The 24862-nt window shown below is 41.6% G+C and overlaps 1 protein-coding gene across 1 annotated transcript in view; it reads right to left on the bottom strand.

The window, feature by feature from the left end:
• ELK3 (ETS transcription factor ELK3) overlaps positions 1–23581 on the bottom strand; it is a 37138-nt gene extending 13557 nt beyond the window's left edge. Inside the window, exons 1-2 of the mRNA XM_039571579.1 lie at positions 23208–23581; positions 6045–6253 (exon numbers count right to left, since the gene is read on the bottom strand). Coding sequence (XP_039427513.1) covers positions 6045–6251 — 207 coding nt within the window. The 5' untranslated portion in view covers positions 6252–6253; positions 23208–23581. The remainder of the gene's footprint in view (positions 1–6044; positions 6254–23207) is intronic.
• Between the last annotated feature and the right edge of the window lie 1281 nt (positions 23582–24862).

Raw genomic sequence — 24862 nt, 5'->3', positions numbered from 1 at the left:
ATTATTAAATATAGTTATATTTTAAGAACATTGCAGTGCTGCTCCTCCGACTCTGCCAGCCTGCAGCAAAGGCCCACTTAGCGATGGCTGGAGATGAAAAGATTCAAGTGCAGATCCCTCAAGCACTTTTCAGGTTTCTCTTAAATGTGTAGCCTGAGGAAATCTCCACCAGCATGCAAGAGAAAATAAGGACATAAATTAATTGCCTTGGAAAGGCACCGACTTTTCTATATTTTTTGACAAATAATTGAAGGTAAAAAGCAGCATATTTTTACCATCACATCAGTGATCTGTCAGAATCATTCTGAGCTATGATAGCTCAAACAGAAGACAGTGACGGGCACCACAACAAGCAGTTTGAAAGGGCAAAGAATGCATCTGCAGGAAGACTAGACCACTTGCTTGGTAGCAGGACAGTAAGTGTATGTGAACATTTAGCCCTATTTTATTGCTGTTGTTTGAATTTCCTAGGTAAATTCCCTCACGAACAGGCTTGCAATGAGTGCTAGTGGCTGCTGGCCAGGGCTGCAGGGAGCCAACAAAGGACTGCTGGGTCCATGCAGCTGCTGCAGAGAAGAAATGAGCAACTAGGACAAGAGCAGGGGCTCCAGTCCAACAGCTTAAAAAAAAAAAAAATCTTATCAATAGACAGCACTCTGGCACTGGGAGAGAGGGCAGGCAGTAGGGAATGCCCCTCTTCTGTTGGCTTCTTGACTCACTTGAACACTTTACACTTTCCCTCCTCTGCCCCCAGTGTACAAAACAGTGACTACAGCAAACGCGACCACCCCACCCTGTTGAGAAGTGCTTAGAAAGCTGCTGATGCGAGCTGGGCAGAGCACTGCCTGCTGCCTGCTCCAGCACATCAGCCATGTTAGGGAGCTCAGGCTTATTCACACCCCAGCACTTCAGGAACTCGCTTTATGAACCCTCCAAAACCAGCCTCACCCGAGAGCTCTGAATCACCAGCTGCAGGGATGGGTCTCCTCTGCCCCTGTCCTTCTCCACAGAGCAGCTGGCTGAGCTGGATGCCAAAGGCTCAGTGGACTGGTTCCCCTGCAGCTTAAACTAGACTATACTACAGCAGGGTCGTGTCAACTATGCATATGCACTACTGAAATCTTATCATGTGTTTGTGTTTTGTTTTCATCAGCTCTGACTCCTACTCCCTGTTTGAGCCATTTAGAGCAAATGTGTAACTATACTACCAGCGTGACTGAAGGACTTTAGTGGCTTGGCCCAAACCTGTTAGCTAGCAAGTTTGCTGGCTGCAGGAGCCACTTGGGAGACTGAGCTGAGAAGAGGGATCCACTTCCTGGTTGAACTTCAAACTAATGAGGGACCTCAGGAGCAGGAAGACCATTTTCCCCTCCTCCCAGGAAGTGACCTATAATTAGGATGCCTGAGATCACAAAATTTATGACAGAGCAGGATGAACTTGTCTGTAGGTACTAAGCATCCCTGGTCAGGAAAGAAGAAAGATCAGAGCTGTAGCTGCTGCTCTTAAGTCCCACTTGGACGTGTTGGAAGTTCCCTGGCTCCAAGAGTCCTGAGGGGTGCAACACGTGTTAAAACACAGGCTACGAATTCCTCACAGAACTGTACCCAGGCTGCTTCCAGCTATTGGGACCCCTACCCAGACAGAGGGCTGCTCACACTCCAGTGTCTGAAGTACATATGCTGGCAGGAGGTACCTGTGGCAGGATAGTTTGCTCTGAAAAATGGGGGTGTGTCCACATCAGCATGTGCAGGCAGGCAGATTCTGCTAACATCACAGATTATGGAGGTATGCTTATTATACTGGGTGTGTAGAAGCCAGATTTTGTAAAATTTTTGATGCAGGCACAGGTGCTACTACATTGTGCACCTCTACTGACCTTTGGAAGACCAAGGTTCTCATTTAGCTGGATTTCAGTCTTTCCTCACTCACCTCCACTCATCTGGAAGACAAAGGTTATTTCTCTGGCTGGCACCTATGACCAGGTTCTCTGCTCTCTCTACTGCAGTTCACTGGACATCCCTTTCCTCTCACATCAAACATGAAATATTTTATGTCTCTTTTTGAGGCAGGTGTTCTTGGTTTTTCTCCTCTACCCATCACCTCTTACTGAGTATCAAATTCTTTACTCCCATCTTTCCATACGGATATCACTATATAACCATTTATGCCAGTTCAGCCAAGCACTTTCTTGACTTCCACAAATCACTTTTGGATGAAGCTCCTCCCAGTTTTCTATAAAGGTACTTTCTAATGCTCCTTAAAGTATTTCCTTGTAACACCTCTTACCTGCACCACTACAAAATGTCTGGTTGGTACTCCAGCACAATCGCACTGCTATTGTTTCATTGTAGGATTCTATTTCCCCTGAGGTATCTTAAGAGAAGACCTTGCCAAAAGCAAAATAATAGTTTTCATTATCACTTTATGCCCTGAAGGTCTGTAAGCACCCAAGCAAAGGACCCTTGCCCAAAACAATTCTTCCATGCTGCCACCTACACTTGGACATTAAAAGCAGGAACCAGTAACCAGGTTACCAGGTTTGACCTGTTATGGGAGGGGAGTGAATGCACTGGAACCTCTGAATCCTGAGAGCACCTGAGAAGCCCTGTCCCCCACACTGCAATAAGCACAAAGCAGCCCATATTATTTTAGTACCACTGCCAAGCCATCTAAACAAGTGGGCAGCCATTAACTGAACCTAAAACTGAAACAGACTGAATAGCACTCACTGAGTAAAGCCTGGGCTCACATACTGTTCAGAGAGGATGCAAAAATACTGAATAGCTGCTCATTACAACAGAATGTGACTGTGTAATTAAAGATGCAGCATAACTCATGCAAACATTAGGGTTATCCAGGGAACTTTGACTCTTGTATTTCCTAACTTCTGAGGACTTGACTTCCACAATTGCTACATCCTATTAATGTCAGGATCTGCATGTAATTTCCTGGATTCACTCTCCTTTCCTCAAAAATAAAAACCCTCATGGGAAAACTCACTAGCTTCTCTCTTGTGGTGTCATCTTGAAATATTCACAGGGACTTTAAGTAGTCTTGAAACCCCTGGTGACTTCCAAAAGATATGTTCCATTACAGCTACCAGAAAAACAAAATAACTGGGCAACTTGAGGAAAAAAAGGAAACTTATTAACCCTACTTTTAAAGGTATTTTACTTCAAGCTGAAGTGCTCTCTGTGGGAATAGTGCCAAAGCATTTCCTTGCCTGAAATCATTACAAGAGATTTCAGACCGGCAGAAGTGTGTGACAGGATGGACACAAGCTGTAGGTAGAGTGCAGGATGCCTTTCCTCAGTGCTATCTGTGCTGCTGCTCTGTTGAGGCAATAGGGGAAATGCATTAAATAAAAATAAGAGTGGGGGGGGAGGGGGAGGAATTTGGGGAACAAATGAAACAGGAAATGGGGTCTTCAGATTATCTACAAACCTTTAGCATCTATAATCATGGTAGCAAATTACAATCAAGACATGCCATACTCTACATTTCCTGGGGTGCTTTTTATGTGAATTTAACATAAATCTAGCCATCAGCCTCAGCAGCACATCATGCTCACTTTCAAAGCCAGGCTAAGGAACTTGTCCTAATTGTGTTATTTTTCTCCAGTACTGGAATTAATTTACTTTTAAGTTCAGATGAATCAGATGATGAATTTTAACAAGTTAGTGTTTCCCCCAAGCAAAAGGCAGAGCTCATAAACCCCCATTTATCCAGCAATCAGGTTTTATTTCTCCATGGTGAATAATTTCAAAGATAGACCATGAAACATTAGTTCAGTGTCAGCTGTATGCAGTAAGAGCAGAGGCCAGTCCAAGAAAGGAAGGTCCAGCCCATGTGCTACCATAATTTCTAAAAAATCACTGACCCCTGTCTCAAACTCATATGCTGCCAGATCACTTAGGTTATAGGTAGAGAAATTCCTGTCATTAATTCCACAATGCAAATGAAGTCTTGTCCAGAGTTCTGCCTCATCTTTCCTGCTGCCACTCCCCCATCTGCAGCTCAGCGTTTGTCCCATTTGTTCAGTGTGCATCCCATTTGCCCCAACACCCGCAGCTGCCAAGACATCCATCACTGCACACAAGTAGGGAGAGGACAAGGATCTTAGAAGGCTCCTTAAGGCTACCTCAGCTCTTTCACCTCCCCAGTCCTTCCCCCTTTGTTCTGCAGGAGGGAAGGAAGAGTGTTAAGGGGAGCCTTTCCTCCCCTTCTTGACTTCTTCCTTTCTGTGCTATGCAGTATAGACTGAACTGAAGGCAGAGAAAGCATTTAGGACTGAACCCACTGCCAGTCTACAAGGATTCAAAATCTGCTATCTTATGCCATTATCTCTCACACTTTAAAACCTGCAGCAGGTTGCTCTGTCCCTTTGCACTCTCCCAATAATCCACGTTTCTCCACTGTCTGGGAACCTACAGGACACAAAACACTATACTCACAGAGTGAGAAGCTCCCACTCTTTTCTTCTAAAGGAGTTACTCTTTCAATTTAAATAGGAATAGCCACAGGTCTGAGTGGGGGTGCAAACCCTGATTGCAATACACGGTGAAGAAAGAACTTGCTCTTCTTTCCATCTAGGAGCTCCAACCTCCATTGGACTGCAGAACGCCTGAAAAAATGGCCAAAATCTTTGTGCCACACTTAGGTAAAACTGTCAGACAGAAGACCATCTCTACAAAGAGCAAGCAGCCACCTCAGCCACAGCCCCGGTGAAGAAATTGTACAGCTACTCTGGCAGATGATACTTGAGACACAACAGATGACAAAGGGGTGTGTGTGTACTGAAGCAGGGGAACCGAAAACAGAACTGGGGTTAAAAAAAAAGGTTAAGGGATAAAAGAGAGTCTGAGGTAAGGAGCCATTATATTCCATTACATCAAAGAGATCAGAGAGATCTCAAAGCACAAGTGCTACAAACATCTTGTTCCTTGTTTTTAAGCAATGTCTGTTCTGTCATTAACTACATATTTGGGCTCTGCCTGGCTGTGCTGCTCATGCACCAGCAGGCACTCTGTCTCCATTGATCCCAGTCAAGTTTATAACCAGAGGGGTTGGAGTCATATAATGAAGCAAGCTTCCCCATGCTGAGCAGAAGCCTTTTAGCACTTAGTGAAGGGGATTCATCACACCAACTGCTCGGAACAGCCACTGCACTGTCCTCGCCAAATCCTTTTGTGCCTTCTCAGTCAGGCCACCTTGGAAACATGTGAAGTGGGAAAATCTGACTTCTAGTGGACAAAACACTTAACAGCTCTAAATCTGAAACTAAAAAATTCTTTCAGGAGAAGGAGTCCTTGTGAGTCATGAAAAGTCTGATCATAAAATTGTTCATTGTTAATTTGCAGTGAATGTGTTTTTTGATCGTGGTGTTAGATTGACGGCATAGAACTCAGCCCCACTGTGCCCTGCAAGAATTACTGCACTACAAATAATACATGACAACAGTACTTTAAGGTCAGTCCAGAAAAAACATCTACTCTCTTCTGCCTTGTGCAGGCAGCAAACATGCCCTAACTGCTGAATACTGTCATTACTCACTGTATAATCCCATCTCACCCCCTTTTCTGAAAATCAAGATGAGAACAGGGTATTAAGCATGGCTATGAAGTTTTCCTTTTTAATATATAAAATATGTAACAGTCTTTGTTATTAATATTTAATCTTAAAGAATATAGGAAATAGTAAAACCTAATAACTTGGAATTTAGATAGTTTATTGAAAAATATCAATTTAAAGAGAGCTAATCCTGAAAAGATTTAATATCGATTAGTAAAAACAATATAATATTCATCCAAAAAAGGGTGCAGAAACAATTTGGAAACTCCTTGAATTTACTGGAGTCTAAAATTGAGAAATGTGAATATGCAAGATTTGTGTTCTACAATATTTGTGTATTTGTGTTCTACGATCTTTTCTTTCTAGTATCTTGACTAGTTAGAGGAACTTTTGAATAGCTTCCACACAGAGGAGAAATATTAACTGGTATCATTTCTATTTTATTAGTCTGCATGAGAATAACAAAATTTACCTTGTCATAATAGTATCTGAGCGCTCGGCTCAGCTTGTCATAATTCATATTAGTTTTGTTTTTTCTGAGTCCCCACAGCTTAGCCACTTCTTCTGCCTTGAGTAGCTTGAATTCGCCATCATTAGACGTCCAGCAAATGAGGTGCTCGTGTTTCTGGTCTAGCAGCAACTGCAAAAGGAACTGCCACAGTGTGATTGCACTCTCCATACCTACAAGGGACAAAGGAGAGCAACAGTGTGAAAAACATTTGGGAGCAGGTGTTCCACCCAACGCTCATTTCAGTAATAAGCTCTGTGCAGGAGTCATCCTACGTAATTGAGAAAAGGAAGCTACCACACCATTTACAACCAAACAAGCACAAGACCTACAGGTCTTCCACTGCTTTTTCAGTATTTTTCCCACTGCTGTTTCCTGAAGGACACACAAAATAGAGGAAGTATTTAGAAAAGCACTGCCCACATAGTTCACATTGTACGAGGTCACCACCAGTTGGCGTCTTCCATTCAGTGTAAGCAATCACTCTTCAAAGGAACACATAAGGGCGGGGAAAGGACTTATATAACTATCCACTGAAATGATATTAAAATCCTGCTGTTTACTGCTGTTTTTCCCAGGAGGATTATACTGGACTTGTTTGGATATGTCACTGTGAAAAAGGGGAGGGACGAGGGAAGACCAGAGCAATTGCCTTCGATTAGAGGACCAGAAGCCACATCCCTTCCCCCTCCCACCACCATACAGCCTTTGCCTATTTTGTTTTTTCCAGGACCTGAAACTACTCTTGCTGTTTCTGCCTGTCAATTCAAATAGTTCAAAAGATATTCTTTATTTTTTAGAAAAGCTGGAAGTTCAGTACATTTAAGCACAGTAAAGTATGTTTGTAATGATGTTTACCCTGAACTCTCTTTTCTTTCATTATCATACGTACTACTGAGAATTAGGAATATTTTTAACAGTGCCTGAGTCTCACATCTGAGGTTGTTTGAATTTTTTTTCTCTGCTAAAGGTTGTTCGAATATCTTTTTCCTCTGCTAACTGCCTGTGCTACTGAGCCCTCCCTAGAACAAACCATTTGTTCAGGCACTGCAATAAAAGGATAAACTAAAGGCTGGCTATATTCTAACTCAGCACAGGTATATACACAGCTTAAAAATTGGGAGCATTATCACTGCTAAAAACTTATCATTTTCATGAAGATGCAGCTAAAGTTGACCTTTTAAACTACAGAATCAGAAAATGAAATTTTCACCACTTTCAAAACATTCCAGCCTTATCATGTTAACACTGGATCAAATTATTTTTTTCTTGGCCTCTTCTTATTCTTAACTTGGGTATGTTATGTCACACAGATTTATTGCTGGTATTGATTAATTGACTATGGTGCTAATGGGGCTAATTATTACCTGACTTACCTCTCTGCATGAAACAATGGATATTTTTGTCTTTATCTAGGCAAGCTCACGATTTTTAGCGCCCTTGTTAATTTTGTTTCCCAATATATTGTTGTTTGTGCCCTAACAGATGACACGGAGAGAAAGCCAGGCTTGCTGCCTGACGCTTCCCTGGATGTGCGTACCACAAGAGGGCACAAGACTTCCAGCTATCCACGGCAGGGAACGAACGGAACAGCAGAAGGCTGCGGGAACAGCTGCCTCTTCAGGTCTGCCCCAGCATGAAGGAAATCACCGTGCATAAGGTTCACGAGTATAAAGAAAAATAAATTGCACGAGCTTCACTAGTGTAAAGCAACTTAATGCTACTAGAGAACACTGTCAACAGTTTTACGGAAAAACAGGGTTTGGAACTATGTTTTGGTCCAAATAATTTCTAAGTACACTGGCCAAACAAGGGTCGGCAGAATTAATGATGGTTCTACTATCTCTTCAAAATCTTAATTTCTCTAATTAACTGAGAGTCCCGTCTGAATGACAAAGACAAAACCACTGATGCCCAGCTGAGTGATACCATAACGACGCAGCGCTTTCAAAGGTGCATTTGAGGTTCCTAGGACTGTTAGGGATCCTGGAAACAGAACTGCCCATATGGATGGTTGAGCACTTTCAAAGGTTTGCATTTACTTCATTGCATTTTGATACAAATCCTTTCCCACACAGCATAAGGCAAGAAAAAAAATTCATAGCTAGAATTAAATATACCTGACAGTTACTCACTTTACAGCCTTTAAAAGTTCCTTTAAACTACATCCTCTGTGCAGGTATTAGCATCTTTAACAGATTATTTATCTATAACTTCATAGATAATAAAGTGTCCCTATTAATCTGGTATAATAAATATACAGATACACATCATATATATATATATATATACACTTTCTAATACTTGTAAGTTTTTCAATTTACTTTGCTAAAAAGGCATATTTATATACAATCATATTCCTCTTAAATAATCCTATTTTCTGTATATCACATATTTTGCAGCCATACCCTGCATAATTTCAACTTGCATCATACAACTCTTCCTAACAAGAAATCACAAACAGAACTTTTGTTGCTCTGGAAAATTTTAAGTAACTTGTAAATACCTTGCTTCAAAATTGTACTAAAATGTGTCCCATGCTACAAAGACCTGTAAGGAGAACTTCAGCTGAGGAAAGTAAAGATGGATGAGAATTGTAGAAGTACCAATACAAACTTCACCACCATTATCATCACCCAAAACAGTGTAATACCTCAGAGACACAATTCTCTCATCCAGATCTTAAACTACAAGATCAGCAATTGTGACTCTTCAGAGAGGTTAGGTGGAACTGAACTAAAAGTGAAGAACATTTTGCTGCCGCCTGCTCCATCCCCATTCACCTCTGCCCATGAACACTCACAGGGTAATCTCCAGCTAACTTTGTACTACACTTTCCATTATGAACCTGTTTTCGGATGCTTATCATCTGTAAAATGTAAACAGTTTTGGATTCCATTTTATCTACTGAGTGTGGTGTTCATGGCGACTCAGCCATAGGCATAATGTAAAATGCATGAACAGCACAAGCCTGGGCAAGAGAATCTGACAGGAATACTCACTCCACAAACGGTCCATGCCAGCGAGTAAGGAGAGGTGACTCCCATCAGGTTATTACATGAAAGGTTACTGCCACCTTTCTGGAAGTGGCTCAGTTATTCCAGCTGACATGCACGGATAATCTCTGGGGGTCACTTCAGGTGATGGATCCAGGGCAGATGGCTGTGCTGGGATTAGATTTAGGCAGCTCCTCACAACCCTGGCTTGCCTGACCATCAACTCTCCCAAGCGTGTGGCTCTGAACAGGCTTTATAAAGGACCTGTGTACCTCAGAATTCAGCGTCAATGTGCTCAGTTGGTACATGCATAAATCTTCTACTGGTATGACCCAAGTCTGCCCCTACAGAAATGAGATTAAAACAGCTCAATGCTGCATTGTGCTTCATCCCTCCATCTGCCACTGAGTTCCTGTATAAAGCTTCCCATATTGCTGGTACAGCAACTGTATGTATGATCCCTACATGAGGCAAATCATGCTAATTACCTTTTCAGCTGATCATTAATTGTATGGTCCTACTGTTCCAATCACCACACTTGAGGTGTTCAGGTCTGAGTTGCACTGAATATTCACAGCTGTAACTACCTATAACAGAACCCTTGTTCTAAGCATATATGGTTAAGTAAAATCTCAGATTCCTTGAATTTGGTAAACTGGTGTTAATCTCATTTCCATTCTGTAAAATGTGATTTGCAGGGGAATAGTTGTAGCAGGATGCTGTGCATGGACTCCTCTCTGAGAAGGTGTTTGTAAAGCAAAGGGGTCCCTTCTGCACACCATGACTCAGTGGGAAGGCTTCTCTAATAAACTTTGTCTGAAGCTCCCATTCTGCCCATGGCAAATTCCCATTCTGCCCACAACAACAGTTAAAAATTTAAGATCCTACAGTGACAAGATTTTTTAACTGATACAAAATATTTAATTTCCAAACAGGCCAATAGAAGTATTAACCTGCCTTTCTCTGTGGGAACCATCTGGGGTTCCACAAGGCAATAACTGTCCCCTTGGGAGGACAGAATGGCCACAGAGTTTACTAGGGCTTAAACTTGTGCCTCATTTGAGTGGTCAAGCAAGAGAATCGCGACAGTTGTACTGGATTTATTACAGGACATGTAATTCAACCAAAAATCTGGTACCTGTATTAGAAGTCATAATAAATTATGACTGTGAGGAGTGGGAGATCTTCAAGAAAACATTATATTTCATTTATGTATTTTCTAATTCTTTTGAATTTCTACTGACTCAAAGGGAATTCAGTGCCTTGCCTTACTTTGACAGAAAGGGTTGTTAGGATGCGGTCACTTCCTACAGTGACCACATTTCATTCAACTCTTTATTAATATTACATAGTAATAAAAACTATGCCTCTTACTTCTGTTCTCAGTACAAGATTTGAATGCAGGGCAATAAATAATACATGGAACCACATACTGAATTACATGGATTAGCAGAAAAAATAGTTTTAAAAAAACCCTTATCAATGAGTGTTTAAAAAACACTCATCAATTGGACAAAATGAGAAACAGAACCTATGTTAGAAACATATATCCTGTGTCATGGAGAGCCTTATCAAAATTCATATGGACAAAAGAGTCGATTTTTTTAATTCATTAACTCTGACATATCTGATTTTCCCATCTTACCATTTTTTAAATAATTATTCAATGCATTTGACAGTCAAAGATGCTTTCTAAGCCATGAAACAAAATTTGCTAGTTTGACCTGACCTAGATAGCCAAGTAATTTTACTTTGTGATCAGTTCCACTACCACTGATGCAAATAATCATGGGCATAGTTAGAAGGAATTTTACTTGGAAATGCTGTGTTAGACAGCAAAATCATATTTTGAAGACTGAGTTTTCTGAAAATCCATTTCTCTGGCAGCTGTGACATGGAACCACACTAACACCATCTGCATTAGCAATTTACATTCCTTGCAATGTGCTTCCCCCCATACAAACCCTTAGCAACTGCATGATCAGTGTGACGTAACATGCTCTCCACACACCAAATTTTAAGTTTAGGTCTGATGACAGAAGGTGGCAAATCAGAGTATCTGTGCTGATAATTCTGCTCCTATTTCAACCAAACTGAGGGACTAACAGAAATGCCTAAACTTGGAGCAGCAGCAGAGTCAACACCGTAAGATCTCCCTGAGGAGGATAATGGAAATGGACAGACATCCATAGGGCAAAGTGTCCCATCTGAGAGATGATGTTCCTGTAAAGGGGCTACCCAAATTTCTCACTTAGGCAAGGGACCTCCATGCCAAACACTCTCTCTCCCTTTAGTATTTGAAGACTGGCTTCAACCAGCATGAAAAAACACTATGAAAACATTATTCAAGTTACACTAGAAATAGTTAAGATGTGATAATATATGTGCTGATGAACTGCATAGGCTTTTTTTTTATTACCAAGAAAATACTTACGAAATTCCACGCGCTAAAATGGCAGTCAGTAAAGTGGCATTAAAATACAAAAATACAGTTATTAATCTGCTGGTCAAAATAAAACAAATAAGCAAGGCATCTTAAATCCAAGCAGGAGAAAACCAGGAGGCTCAGAGACAAATCTAGCTAAGTAAAATCTCAGTATCGGAAAGATTTATGACATGAACTGTGAAATAAGCAGGATAGTCCTTGAAGCATTAAGTTTTGTAGGACTCTTGGATAGGAAAACCCAAATGAAAAAGGCAAAAAGCTGGAAAGCAGCTCTGTAGCAATCGAGGACTTCTGTAGAGCTCCTTAGCTTCCATACAACTATGTTACAGCTGTAACACAGCTCTGCTCTCCAAAGCAGTCCAGGTTTCCGACTTAGATTTTTTTCTCCATGTTAGCTCCCCTAGAGCCTTTCTAAAATAGAGATAAACTGCTGATCCTGGACAATCAACATGAACAAGTTCTGAAGGCTAAAACTAGGAATCCCTCCAGGCACTAGGATCAAAACCAGTCCCTTTTGCTTCAGAGGTCTGCAGAGGAACAACATCTGGGAGCCTGAGCTATAAACCAGGTCATGGGACTTGGGGCAGAGGAGGGACAGCTGAGTGGGGACAAACTGGCTGGGATGCCCAGAGGCTGAAAAAAACCAGCTGGAGATCAATTAAATCAGGAAGACATAAAAGGTGTTAGCCAGCATTAAGCCATATAGGTAGTCACAAAAAGATGGTGATCAGACATGTACATGAAAAGGATTAAGAGGCTGAGTCAGGACAGGGAAATTAATTTCCCTTAGCATATGAAAAAACTGCTGATTCCTTCTGTAGCCAAAGCAGCTGCAAAAGATTCAGCTCCTTTTTGTATGCCCCATCACAGCGGGCACACACCTCCACTTCCATTTCCCTTACAGGCACGTGTGTGCTTTTGCAAGCACACAGCATTTCTCAGTAACAGATGCCTTTTTTACCATTTCAACTACTCTGGAAAACGTGTGTACATTTTTTGTACGTCCATTTTCTGATTTTGTATCCTAATTCTGTCCGGCACATTTCTCTGAGCAGCGTGACGTGGGGCATTGTTAGTTTCTCATTCACGTTAGCATTTGGCTTCCTTTATTTCTGCAGGTTGCAGCCAGGAAACTGGAAAATGGGCCACAGGAAACCTGGCCTCCTACATCTGTCCCAGTTTGTAATAGCAGCTCTGGTTTTATTTTTCTAAGTGTCTCAGGTTCGTTTTAACCCTTGAGATGACTGCTGCAATACCATGTGCAAGAATGTGACTGTTTTGCCATTTTTTTTAACCACCATTTCTCAATACTAGAAATGGAGATTTTTACTTAATTAATTTTAAAGGCTATTAATACTTAGAAAATAAACAGTTATATGAGTTTTTTTAAAAACTCTTGTTGAAAATTACCAAAACAATTCCATATATAAATTTCATGCTATATAAAATATCAAAGAGTATATATAGCGAAAAATATGGAATAAGGCAGTGTCTATATACATCCTAAACATAGTTCTAAAGTGAATGTCCATATGAAATACTGAAGAGCTTATAAATCCTCTAGTACTATTTTTCTATTTCACATTTTAGTTTCCATAAAAAATTGAAGTACACTTGTTTTGCATTTAATTACAGAAGCAAGAGTGTCGATCAACAGAAGGAGCTTTCCTAAAATAATTAAAAAATCAGTCAGCCACAACATTTTTCACTGAAAATTCATCTGTGTAACTATGAGTATATCATGAGAGGTTAATGACAATTGCCAAATCTTCCCAAATGTTTGCTCAGAACTATTTGAAAGAAAAGGCTGAGTCAGTCCTAACACTTTATTTCTCAACAGAGATGCTTCAAGGGTGATAAATAGGATGTGGTTGCTGAGGAGTTAGTGATTCTGCCAGAAAGGAGGAAAAACAAATATCAATTTGTTTACTCAGAAAGTTTTCAAATATTCATCAAAGGAGATCTTACTGCTAATTTAATTGGGCTTGAAAAAATAAGCTCTCAACTACGTGTGTAAATATACCTTGTTTCATTTGATGCAGAACTTTCTCTGTTCAAGGTAATAAATCAAACTAGTGGTGCAATCCATACCCAGGACACTTTAGGGAACCAACTGTGTGTGTGATACAGAATGCTGGTAATTTTTCCACATCCAGAAACCAGGACACTTCCTGTCAGAGCATCCTCCAAGTCCTTCCATTGTGTTGAAACTGCAAAAACTTTCTAAATCAGGACTTCCTCCTATTATATTTTAGAGGCGTCTTTCTGGGAAATGCAGATTCAAGTGAAAAAAAAAAAAAAAAAAAAAAAAAAAAAAGGGAATTCCTGCAGCACCACCCAGTGGAAACATTAGAAAAAGCTACGGGGTGCCCCAGAGCACAAGTTCCGATTTACTGCAAAACTACAGTAATATTGCCACAAAACCAGACTGGTTTAAGGATGTGCCGAAAAAACACAGAGGGTTTTGCTGGCCGACGTACTTAAGAGAGTCGTACAAGGTATGACTACTCTGCTACTCCTGCGTAACAGTCATCTTTTTACTTTAAATTCTAATTGCAAAGATTATTTACAGTAAAAATTTACAAGGTCTCCTTCTCAAGCAAGAATACCCACTGTTATGACACAGCACATAAAAGAAATAAACAGACTCCTGTGATTAAGAGCAACACAAAAGAGACAGCAGCACAATCTCGCAAAATATTAAGGGATAACATCGAGTTCCACTGCAGAGAAGAAAGCACTCACACATACGTCCAGTAATGCTTCAAGTAGATACGTTTGGTAATACAGTGTTTGCAGTTTTTAATTTTTTTACCTAAGTCAAAGAAAAGCAGAGGCAGATGTCCATGGGAAGAAAGTTCTGCAATCTCCAAACTAATACAACAAAGGACTGGTTGCCTGCCAAGCAGAGGTGTGATGACATTGCCTTTAGAACACAAGTGTTTTCACATTTTCTGTAAGGATGCAGTTCAAGAAAGAGTTTTAATCCCACTGGAGTAAAAGCCCTTAGCAGGAGGGAAAATGGCTAGTTGCTTCCCTGTGAAGGCTTAAAAAATAACCTGCTCAATTATTTCTAAAGCTAGCCATAAATAAAACTACATAAATCTGTAATGGCTCCAACCCTTCACCTTGGGACAGACATAAAATGAGTGCAGACTCCTCACACTGCTTTCTGTCTGCTCATGTGGTGCACATCTGTGGCATGCTGGCAACACGCTATGCTGCAATCTGAGGGACTCCTGCTTTCAAAGCCAGTCCTATATGTTTATTTTCCCCATATGACTTTCTCTTATATTTTTGTTGGCATCAGTAGGACGCAGATCATGATTACCTGACCGTCCTATATAAAACTTCTGATGTTCCCAAAGCTGAAGAGGGCAGAGGTTCCAACCTCCAGGAACAGTGGCTATTCTAAAAGTTTACTTGATATATCAAGTGATGATTACTCCCAGATGTAAATGCTTTATCTGTACTCCCTTCTTCAAATGAAGTATTAAAATTTTCAATTTTGCAACAACACACCAAATGCTTTGTAACTTGTGCAGTGGCTCTAATATGTTAAATGGTATACTATTACTATCTGCTGCCTCAAATGCTGCTTTAATACATTTCATATTCAGATGTTTAAACTAATATTCCCCTTGTCGTTGATTTTTCCTAGACTAAAACTCAGATAAAAAAGCAGGTATCTTTCATAGTGTGAACAGAGAGGAACCTGGCCAAAAGGACAGGAAATAGTCCTTGGAGTTCTGTTAAAGAAAACCAAGGTTGCTGGCAATTTTCATGAAACCTGAAGCACAGCAAGATCATCACACCTTAGACTGGTAGTCATACTTGCCTTACTATGCATACAAAATTTTCAGAATTTGCTGGATTAGCAAGATAAGCCATTGAACTGTTAACATTCAGGCTTACCTGCATATTGTCATGTTGCAAGGGGAATCAGTTATAGCATTATACCAAAAATGGTATAACACAATTCAGCAGATGGTAACCTACAAATATGGAATCATTTTACCTGGACAGTTTGTTCCCAAAACATTGGCTCTATTGCAGTAGTTCTTGTAGCACAATACAGAGTATAAGTTCCTTAGCCATAAAAAATAAGCACCTAGGCACAGCACTATTCAAGGTCTGTATTTTTATTATCTCATAGTAAAAACATAAATTAAGAATCACTCTTACATGTAAAAATCTCAAAGATCTGGTATTCTTCTTTGTCAGTGCTAATCAAAGTTCTGATATGTGTGTTTATCATGCACTAAGCTAAACCAAAGCCCAATTAAAAGATTTTTATCTTCTGACATTATTCATTTGCCTACTACGCCAACAAGGACCTACACATTTCACCTAGCATTCTTCATTAAACACTGGAATACCCCACAGAATGCATCATGGAATACATGAGATTTCAGCCAGGAGAAGATCTGATTGTCGCTCTCCTGTACTGTGTCCTGTGTGCTTAAACTAATTCCCACAGCTGCTGCAAACTATGAATGAGAGACAAATGAGACACTATTTCAATGATTACAGCAAACTTTGCTGTACACAAAGTGCTCAGATTGCACATGTTTAGAAGTGACATCAATACACCAACTGGTTTGTGAATGTCTCTGCTGCTCAGGATTACGTAACAGCCACTATTTTGACTTGTGTGCTGAATCCTGTAAAAAATGACACATTTAAATAAAATGCAAAGACTCTCTTTCCTCTCCTCAACTTGGATGAGACTGCACAGTCAGCATTATTGTGCCCTGCTCCCAGGGAATCAAACTGCTCTGTTTTGTAAGGGTTTTTATCACAGAGCTCCAGCACTGAAGGGGCAGCACTGAAGGAGTGCTACAGTCATACTTCCTATACCAGCTCTATTCCACACTCACAGTTTGCTAAACTAACCACACACACCACTTGCTCTGAGTCTGCTCTGAGTCACCAGACTTCACAGAGGTCTATATCCAGAATCTAAACCCACATTCCCATCTCAGCTATGTTAGTGTAGCATGGAAGAAATTCTCTGAAGGTAGTCAACTTTCTCCAGATTTCACTAAATCAGCTGCAAAAGTAATTCGTTCTTATTTTCTAAATGCTTTTTAAAGATTGTTTCTTCACATGAATTACTGTTAATTGCTAGGAAGAGATAATGGTGGTACTTCAGTCTATAAACTTTTTGTTTGTGCCGTATTGTGACTTGATACAGCAAAGGCCATTCAACATTACCGCAATATAAACATTTAAAAACAATAACAGACATTAGCATCCTTCTCAAAAAGCCTAAACTGAAATACATCTGATCAATTTTCATTAAAAAAACAACAACAAAAAAGAAGAAATATACAGAGACATAGTAAAGAGGTGCTGTCACCACATTAAAGGCAAATGGATGTGGAATAGAAATCTGTTTTCCAGATGAACTATCAGCTGTGTTGCAAAATGAGGATGGGAAACTTATAGGAGGACATTTGATTAAAAACATTTAGGTTCTCTAGATGAAGGATATAATCCAAGTCTACTCTTATGTGTACAACTGCAAAAGCATGTTTAACACAAACATCTTTGCTTGTTCACTAATGTTTTCAGAAAAAGACCCATCTTGTAAAATTGTACTAATGGGACTTAATACTTAGGTTAGAGCCTAGAAAGCTTTTACCAATTTTGAATGATTGGTAATAATCATAAAAATTACATATTATTCATTACATAATTAAATAACACTGAAAACTAAAAGACAATGTGTAAGACATAAGTTTTCCCCTCATAGTACTTCAAATGATCTTCAAGTTAGGATCCACAAGATAAGGAAATTGTATACTTTAAAGCTCAAAATCTAAGACAGGATTGTTTGCACAAGAACCAAAATATATTAACATGTAGTAAACTGGTATTTGCAAAGATCATCCAAGTTATATTCTGAATCTTCAAATATTGGGCAGTAAATTGGTAAGCAGAGACACAGACGTGATTGAAATGACTCTCTGAAATGGGTCTGGGGGAAGCCGTGGAAGGGGCAGTATCATTCACACACTCAGTACACCCTGACACCACAAAATTTAGAGTAAAGCTATGGAAGACTAGGAGGACCCTTCACAGAGCAAGCAGGAGCTACTGCAGTGCCTTAGCTACGTTCAACATGCAACTAGTCTCCATGCATTAACAGAAGTGCTGACACACTAGAAAGTAAATACATGCCTAAGTGCTTTAAAAGATCAAAACAAAGTAAGTTTGCGGCTTCCTACAGAGACTCTTCTCCTGAAGATCCTGAGCTGTGCCTAACTGCTCAGATGTAGACAGATCACATGCTATAGTCTTCAAAACCCTTTCTTTACATAGTTGATTGGTATTTATCTTAGAAGTCCATAGGTGTCATGTCCATAACTGTCATCATATAGTTGAACAGTTTTCAACACTTGGCCAATGCACGTGGGGGTCAATGGACCTTTCTCCTGACAGCGAGGCAGAAGCACTGCAGCACTACTACTGTAGGCACAACTGCTCAGAAATAATGATGGATCCACAGATAGGAGAAGGACAAACCCCACTGCTCCAGATAATCACAGCAATGCTACTTGAGCAAGCAGCCCAAAATCAGACATGGTGTTGAGAACTGTAACTCTCCTACAGTAAAAAAAAAAAATATCATTTTCAGCTGAGTTGTACCTGCCTAGCACATGGCAAAATTGGCCTCCTATGTTCTTACACTCCAATATAACTTTAAAATATTACTTAAATACTTAGTTGTCCATTATAATGTGAGATACTGCCCATGAACTGCACCTATCAAACAGATCGACAGCTCCAGGGTACATTTTGGTAGTGCAAAAAACCTACAACAGTATTCATAAAAAATTTAAAATGCAGAATTGACTATACAGGTATTAACTGGCATTGATTTAGCTGGCAAGTAGTGCCTTTATGATATTTTTGTATCAATGTTTATTGGCAGGTGTTTTCTCTAGTTCTTGCTTTTAGAAAAGCAAGTCTCCTTCAAAGAGCTTTTGAATTAAAATCCACTCTTAACAAGAAACCCTTAAGAACCTGAAATCTGATATAATTACTGGCACATAAAATCACAACGCATTAAAGAAAGTTTTAAGGACAAAGATTAATTTCTTTTTGTGAAGTGCACAAATGAGAGGCACTTTGTGCTTCATCTGCTTTGTTTCCATTCATGCAGCCTGGTATTTTGTGGTGCAGTGAGCTGGACTTCCTGTGCCTACACCTTGACATTCTCCTCAAAATCATGACTGAATCCTTAATCATTCATTATTCAACAAAATACTTCAACATGAGAACAGACATATTCGGTCTTTCAAGGGCTCTCAACAGCCTCCAGAATACTCATTGATTCATTTAACAAGCCACAGATGAAGTAAACATGTGTCTAATGATTCAAGGCTATGACATTCCCTACTGTGGAAAACACCAAGGAGAAAGCCACGGTGAATTAATCCAAGGATACACGGCGCAACAGGACTTTCATAGGCCCGTCAGTGACAGCCTGTGGCAGGAGCCATTGGGTGTGGTTACCAAGCACAGACTGCAGCTCAAAACCAACAGTGCTCTTTGAAACTGGCCCAGGATAACTGTCCTATAATCAGTGTCACAGCTCCGAAATGGATTCCAGCAGCAGCGTCCAGGCGCACCATGCACTGGAGCCACCTCCACCAGAAGCAAGCCACAGACTGATAAATCACCTCAATTGCACTAATGAGTGCAGCCTGCTATATCTTTATGGGAAGAACCAGCTAATTTATCAGTTCTTCGCTATCTTAGATTATTTAGCATTGTGACAGAGCACCCCTCAGAGAGATAATGGTAACTACATGAACTTACAAATTTTACAGGACGTCACCAAAACATACTAGTTAAAATCCTTTTTTATAAATACATGTATCACAAGTAACTATGTGTTGGTGCTCCCACCCTTATTCCACGCTCCCTTTAGTGGCCAAATGTCTGTTTATTTTGGTACCTATTTCTTTCTTCTGAAGCAACATGTTGGCATGTGATTGCATTCCCAAGGCTAAGCTTTGTATTTTCCGTACAGCTGATGGACCTCCATGTCCGTATTAGGTATAGCTACCTTCCTACATGTAAACATATGAGCCCCAGAGCAAGCAACAAGCTCCATGCACCTTGGTGAACCTGAAAATTGACTTTCATTCTGTGCTAAGTCTTGCAGAACCAGTTTTTGATCAATATTTGTGTTCACTTGACCAAAAATACCTGCCCCTACAAATAATTCTGTCATAAGAATACCTCCATCCCAAGAAGGGCATTACAACAAGAAGGCAAAGTTTACATAACTGGACTTTCTGCACAACAAAGAGGAAATACTTCAGTCTTTGGAGTGATATCCTTGATTTCTTTCCATGACTTAAGTTTAATGAAATAACATTAAGTAACAGGAGCAAAGAACCACTGTGAATCAGTAAACACTGAAAATGGCTAATGACTAAAACAAAATACACTTTTGTTTCTACATAAAAGTGTCCATGTGTGTGGTGTTATAAACAGTTACGAGGAAGGCTGTAGCTGAGTTTCTCCCCTGAGACTGAGTTGCTTATTTCAGCTGTTGCATCTAGGTGGAGTCGGTGATATCAGAAAGGATGTAAGCCTGTGGGTTTTTTCTTTTTAGGAACAACTTGCACAGCTGATTTGGAAAAATCAAGATGTAAGCAATGATGATAACTCTTGGAAGACAATATATATTCCTAACACATTTTTGGACAGGTGAAGAAAAAATCATATTTACAATAAAAGCACCTTTAATACTTTTTTATTTTTTGAGTGGAAACTAACATGCATTATATGATATTTGGATTTTTTTTTATTCCAGACAGAACCGGTCTATCTTTAACACATCTATGGATTACTTCTCATTCAGTCTTTCAAATTTACAGAACACACAACACAAAATACACTACTACTACATCTCTCTTCCTGAGGACATCAGGATGTTTTACACTTACGTCAAACGAACACAACATACAAATTCATAGAGTGTGGATAGACTACATATATATATACACATATATATGTATATATATATATATACACGTATGAATGTATGTGCTTCATCTACTCTGATCAGTAGACAGCACACTGAAATTCCAGCAATATTTAATGCAGTAAGTGAACAATTTAATGTCTGTATTTCAAAGAGAGACAGTAAGAGCCAGGAAACACTCTTCAGCAGGTTTTGGTGTTGCACACCACACTAACAGCTCCATAACATAATCAACAGGTTTTTGAACACTATGTCCAGAAATGCACTTCTTTCTTTAAAACTTAAGAATTTTACAAAAGAAGTAAACGTCCAAAACTGAAAAAGAATCTCTGGCTTCCTGATGACTGCATTTGACTGAGACAGAGATTAGGCATTGTCTGGTTTGTACACTATTCTAAAAATTCTTCATGACCCGGCTAGAAAATCAAGAGGCATCTGTGTCTGGAGATTGTGTCAGTAATCCACTAATAGAAGTCCTCATCACTTGTTAATGAAGAATTTTTCTGTGTCACTTGGACATAGGAAGTGCAGGAAACACTGCAGATCCTCAGAGGTAAACACGTGGTATACTGCAAGCACTATTTTTTTGCATAATGTTTGCCAGTTTAATGCTATCACATAGTAATTCAAGTAGGTAGCTAAGTGTTATTTCCTATTGCATACCATTTTATTCACATTTATTGACATTTCCTTTAGCTAAAATTCACTTGCAAGCAAGAATCCATTTTCTTTGCTTACTCCAGAATTTTTTTTTTTGCAAAAAGTTGTTAACTTCTAATTTAAAGATTGGTGGGGCATGGCAAAAATCTTTCAGTTCTGAAAATAGATTTCTTTCATGACCACTATGAAAGAAAATCATCATGAAATAATTACACAAACCACTAAATCAAAACTGGTATGTACAAAATCACTTGAAATCTAGATATGAAAAGCATCAATACAGGAAGGCTATGCGCATTAATATATTTTTCAAATATGGCCATCATCTCAGTATCTTGGCACAAAAGTCCTCTAACTTTGCAAATACATGCAATTGTCAGACATGCACAGAACATGTTTATCATAACACAGACTTCTGCTACCCCATTTCTATGCTTCACCCTATGGAAATATTTATGCATAAATTAATCTGAAATAATTGAAAAGTCTGTATGAGCAAAATACGAGATGAATCACGACTTTCTGCTTGAAATGAAATGCAGTGATTGACTTTTGGAGTCCTCATGACCTAAAAGATGCTACATTATATAAATTGTCATAGCACTACACTCCTAAGTAAATAAAGATGTAACTTGTCTCCCTTTCAACTGCAACGTTAGAAAGGCTGACAGGGCTTCACAAAACCCTCCTGTGTTAGGGAACGGAAACTCCTAATGAGATTAGTTGGTGTGTGTGCAGACATTACTTAGCCATGACTAAATGGGCTCTCTTCCTGCAGCCAGTGGAAAATTCAGGGAACTTTTTCCCCCTGCAGCATCAGAGTCCCTCTAACCTTCAGCAAAGCCAGATCCAACAACAACTCTCCACTTTCTCTCCCTTTCTCTTTCTTTTTTTTTTTTTTTCCCTTCCCTTACAAACATTTTTTGTGTTTTTCTTTTTTTCAGTTGGTCGTGGAAACTATCCACGTCGCCAAGGGGTCTGGGGGCAGGGGGTGGCTAAGAAAAGCGGGTGGGGGGAGGTCCGGGGAGAAGGCTGAAGACTACAAAGGAAACTGTAAAAAGGAGCAAATACATAAACCTGAGAGGGAGAAAACCACAGAGTTTCTTTGTGAGCTGCAGTGACTCATTTTCAAGATGTTGTCTGCTGCCAGTTTCAAACCGGAAGCGCATGGCAATTAGTCTTGCTGTTTCCAGACAAGCCAGAAACTCTCCCGACACTTTTTTTTTTTTTTTCTCTTTTCCTTTTTAAAGCCTCTTCTGCAGTTTCTGCAGGAGCTTTCCCGTCCCTCCCCCCCGCGCCTCCCCGGCCCCGCTCGGCCTCGCAGCGCCGGCCGGGGACCCCGCGGCGCCCCCGCCGCCCTGACAGGCACCGGGCGGCCCCCCGCCGCCCCGAGCGCCGTGCCCGGGATGCCGCTGGGAGGGGGCAGCCCCACGGCACTGCCAGCCGGCACCGGCGGGGAGGGGGGGCCACGATACGCTCCGGCACTGCCGTGGGGCTGCGGGGCGGCGCGGGGTCCCCGGGTTCCCCGCGACCCCGCCCCTCCCTTCCCGGCCGTGCCCCTCCTCACGCCCCCGGCTCCTTCTCCCGCGTCCCCCCCGCCCACACCACACACACACGGTCCGTCCCGTCACCTGCACCCGCAAGCTCCCGGGGGACAGCAGGGCCCCCGGGGAAACCCTTCACCGGGGCGGGGGGCCCCTGCGGCGGCGGGAGCCTCCTCCGGCATCCCGTCCCCCCGACCACCGCCCCCTGCCTCGTTACCGCCGCGCTGGCCGGGCCCGACCCCGGGGGCAGGACCCCTGGGCTTCCCCGGCCCGTGCGGGGCTGCGAGCCCCCTCCCCGGCAGGTGCCCGGCAGCCTCACCTCCCTCCCGCGGGCTGCCCCCGCGCTGTCCCCGCTGCCACCCCACCAGGCGAGCGGAGCGCGGCCCCGCAGCAGCCGCCGGCCTCCCCTTCCCTGCCGCAGCCCCCCGAAACTTTGCGGGAGCCGCGGGCGGGCGCAGAAGCACTTGTACCTACCCAGCGGCTGAGGGACTTCTCCGCTCTCTCCGGGTAGTCTAGAGGGAGCTGAGTAAAATTCCCTGGTTCTCCATGCTGACAGTCTTCTGCAGGCGCTCTGTTGCTCTAGTAATGAGATCCTGATTTTGTTTTCCCTTTTTTCTTTTTTTTTTTCCCCTTGGGCCGGTGTGTGTGTGTGTGTGTGAGCGCCTGCCCGTGTGAGGGAGCGAGCAGGAAGCCGGGGCAGTCAGACAGCGGCCCGGCTCACTTCCTCTCCCGCACTATTCCCCGGGCGGTTTGCAGTCTGTGTAAACAGCCTTTTCCTCCCCCGCGCCCCCTCGCTCTGGCCGCCGATGTGCAGGCATGGCGTGTAACACAAGACACACCGCATAGTAAAGCGGCAGCGGGGGACTTCCGCCGGCTCGCAGGGGAGCTCCCGACTCCCCCGACCGCCACCCCTTGCCTGTGCTACAACCCCTGGGAGGAGCTTCCCGCCGGCCGCCCCAGCTGCTTGGGGCCAAAATATCCCCGCGTTTCCCCGTGAAGGCACAGGAGAGATGCTTATGAACCCCTTACGAGCGGTGCTTCGCCATCCCGGAGGATGGTGACGGCCTTTGGCCCCTGGAGAGACGGCCGCCTTTGTCCCACCATGCTGGGACTGAGGTCACTGTGGAGGGGAGCCTTGGGCGCCTCTGGCTGGGCTCATTGGGGGCTGAGGGGCTGGTGGGGTGCAGTAGCTCACTGGACACTCGCTGGCCATCTTCCCGAGCTGAACCTCACATGGATAGCAAAGTACAAGAGCAATGCAACACGGTGCAACAACTTAAATCAAGGGAAATAACATGTTAAAAATCAAGGAGCACTCAAATTGTAGAATCATGAAATGGTTGGATTTGGTTTGGAAGGGACCTTTAAAGGTCATCCTGTCCACCTTTGCAATGAGCAGGGACATCATCGACTTGACCAGGTTGCTCGGAGCTACTGCTCTAACCTGACCTTGAATGTTTTCAGGGATGGAGCACCTCTACCTCCCTGGGCAAACCTGTGCCAGTGCCTTACCTCTGTCATTATAAAAAATGTCTTCCTTATATCCAGTCTGAATCTATCCTCTTTTAGTTTAAAATTATTACCCCTTTTCCTATTGCAAATCATCAAATACAAGCTGGATCTTGCAGCTCTACATCCTATCTCAAGAGTCAGACCAGTGGTAGTTTGTTGATTGAGATTCAGGTTTTGACCTTCAAGCTGTAGACCTCAGATCTAAGCTGTTGGTTTGGATTTATTAAAAGGGACACATTTTCAGTATTTGGAGTTTACATCAATTTTGTCTTTTCTTGTGTCTCATATATCAGCATTTCTAACTTTATTTGGAAATTTTCAGAGTGTGTGACATTATCTTCTGTCTGCCTAGAACATCAGTGACATTCAAGGCATAATACTTCAAAGTCAATACTGCTATTTCTTTTAATAGTAATGAGATTTATCATTCCAGCACTGAAACTGCAGTTCAGAATGTTTCTGATGAGCACTGACATAGAAGCTGTGATTACTTTTTATCACTCTATTGGTTTGTTGCTTGCAATGTCATTGGGAACAAAAGTATGTTTTGATGGAGTTAGAGAGATTGTCTGAATTGGCCACTAAGCATCAGTCAATAGCATCTGAACAGAGGTACA

This window comes from Corvus cornix, chromosome 1A (genome assembly GCF_000738735.6).
Source record: "Corvus cornix cornix isolate S_Up_H32 chromosome 1A, ASM73873v5, whole genome shotgun sequence".
Lineage (NCBI taxonomy): Eukaryota > Metazoa > Chordata > Aves > Passeriformes > Corvidae > Corvus > Corvus cornix.
This window is presented reverse-complemented; position numbering and strand designations above follow the sequence as displayed.